Source organism: Adiantum capillus-veneris, chromosome 16, assembly GCF_014529385.1.
Source record: "Adiantum capillus-veneris isolate H3 chromosome 16, ASM1452938v2, whole genome shotgun sequence".
Lineage (NCBI taxonomy): Eukaryota > Viridiplantae > Streptophyta > Polypodiopsida > Polypodiales > Pteridaceae > Adiantum > Adiantum capillus-veneris.
Genome location: NC_140946.1, coordinates 12,272,200 through 12,274,624, shown reverse-complemented (window position 1 = coordinate 12,274,624; position 2,425 = coordinate 12,272,200). Strand labels below are relative to the sequence as shown.

At 38.7% G+C, this 2,425-nt stretch overlaps 1 protein-coding gene across 1 annotated transcript; it reads left to right on the top strand.

Annotated features, from left to right (window-relative positions):
• The first annotated feature begins 341 nt into the window (after positions 1–341).
• LOC147438592 (uncharacterized) lies at positions 342–971 on the top strand. Its single transcript, XM_086483899.1, has one exon. It carries the CDS (start codon positions 342–344, stop codon positions 969–971), a length of 630 nt encoding a protein of 209 aa, XP_086340025.1.
• Positions 972–2,425: the final 1,454 nt, after the last annotated feature.

Genomic DNA, 2,425 nt, shown 5'->3' with positions numbered 1-2,425 from the left:
GTTTTTGTTGTGAGACGGGACTGGGTCTTTTTCTAGGGCTATAGACCCAAGCCATTCTTAATGGCAAAGGTCTATTCCCTGTATTTTTCTTATCTAGAGACTCTGACTTTCAATAGGCCTAGAGATCTGTCAAGGAATTCATCCCAATTTTGGTCTTGGTGGGTTGGGGATCTCACAATAATGACTAGGTTTGGATGTCCAATTGAATTGGTTTCAGATCAGGGAGGACATTTCATCAACAAGGTAATCAGAAAGCTTACTGAATATCACTTGATTATCCATAAGAAGTCCACAGTTTACTATCCATAGGCTAATGTCAAGCAGAATCCAATAACAAAACTATGGTGAGAATTTTGGGAAGAATTTTTTCAGAGAACAGGAAAGACTGGGATACAAAATTGGATTCAGTACTACTCTGGGCATTCAAGACAGCATTCAAAGTAAGTAGAGGGATGACACCATTCAAGATGGTGTATGGTCTGGAAGCAATTGTCCCAATGGAATTTGTTGTTACAAGTTTGAGAATTGCAATTCGATACAAATTTTCAGGAGATGAGTCATCAGTCTGTCGACAGGGGCAACTCATGAAATTGGAAGAAAGCAGAATTCAGACTACTTATGTAACTGAAGCCTTTCAAAGGATAATACATGCTTGGGTGGACCGAAATATTAAATATAAATCATTTTCAGAAGAGGATTGGGTCCTCATGTATAACAGCAGACTTGGCAAGAGGCCACAAAAACTTAAATTAAGATACTTGGGCCCTTTCCAAATTGCAGAGGAGATTGAAGATTCAACATTTTTATTGGCAGATGTTGAAGGCAAAAGTTTTCCAAAAGCAATCAATGGTTTTAGACTAAAACCCTTTGTTGGTGGGAACATTCCTTTTAAGGGTAAGGATAATGATGGTCTAGAGCATGTGGTAAATTTGATGGAGATTTACTTGATCAATTCTAAGTGGTCACGTTAGGTAGATTCAAAACTCGAATTTAAAGGTTACCCTGAGGTTATTTCTTCACAAGTTACTTTCCTTTCACGCTCCACGCGTTTTCTTCTTACAACCTTGTGCATTTTGCTGCTCTCTGTCGCCATGTCTGTTAAATTCCTCACTATATATGTTTCCTCTACTCTGGAGCAAGCTCACGTGGGGATAAGGAGATCGGCGTGGAAAGCTCTTCTTACATCTCAGGTCATTGCAGCTACAGATGTCATCATTGATGAAGAGATTTCAACACCTCTTGAGGAGTCACCACTGGCAATGGAGAGTAGTCTCGTTGACTACAACTTCCTTGACATGCGTCAGGATTTAGATTTATAGGTGGTGATACATAAAGAGTGGCTCAAGAGGATTGGGTTACTTCAATTTGTAATGTTACCCTTGAAACATTGGAAAAACAATCAATCTGTGATGACTTTGTTAAGTCATATTCAAGATACTAAAGGTAACATCTTTGGCAGTTTCTGGTTAGGCCTTGAATTGATATCTTTAGTTTTCACCTTCACTTAGAGGATGATAACTCAATGGGTAGAGCTTCAGATTCCATAATGAAGTCAGAATTTGGTCAAGCACAGGGGGACATGGGTTACTACCCAGTAAGCAAACTGCAAAATCCTACAACAAAATCAAATGGTTTTTGGAAAAGATATGTGTTTTGGTAAAGCTTGAATACATTTCTAAAGAGAATTATGCTCTTCTTCATGCTGCAGAATGTGGTAGACAAATAGGTTGGGCCAACTTATTGTTTCAAAGGATAAGTTCAGAGGTGTTTCAGAAAAATAAGAGAAAGGATAGATCCACAAAGATTGGGGATTTTCTGATTGCCCTACAGGTTCATGCTATGAGTATGACCACATTGGCGGGTTTAAGTGGCCAAGATTTTGTTTCTGGGGAACAGATTGAAGGTAACAAAGAAGAAGAAGTGGGCAGTTCTCAGGTAGAAGACAGGGCAAAGAAACTGCAGGATTTTCATTCCCAAGACAGGACACTGTGAAAGACTGAGCAGGAGGAAGAAAATTTGTGGAAAAATTTGGGAGGTCAGTTAGATATTGATCTAGATACTTTGATGCAGACGCCTAAACCCTCAGTAAATGTTGATGCAGGTCATTTTTTTCTCCTAAGCCATCCTTGAAGTTGAAGAGGAGAAAATGGAGAGCTCTGCAATAGAAGTCAAAAGAGATTTGGGGGAAGGTGTGCTTCTTAGTAAGTTTGGAAATCAAATTACAATTTCTGAGGTTTATAAAGCTCTTGACCTTGTTAGAAACTCTGTGCATTTTCATAATTTCAAAGTTATGGTTGAAAAATAGACTAGAAAACATATAAAGTGCTTAAGGTTAGATGGAGGGGGAGAATACTTCTCCAATGAATTCAATGGGTTTCTGAAAAAGCATGGAATTCAGAGGCAGTTCAATGCACGTATAATCCGT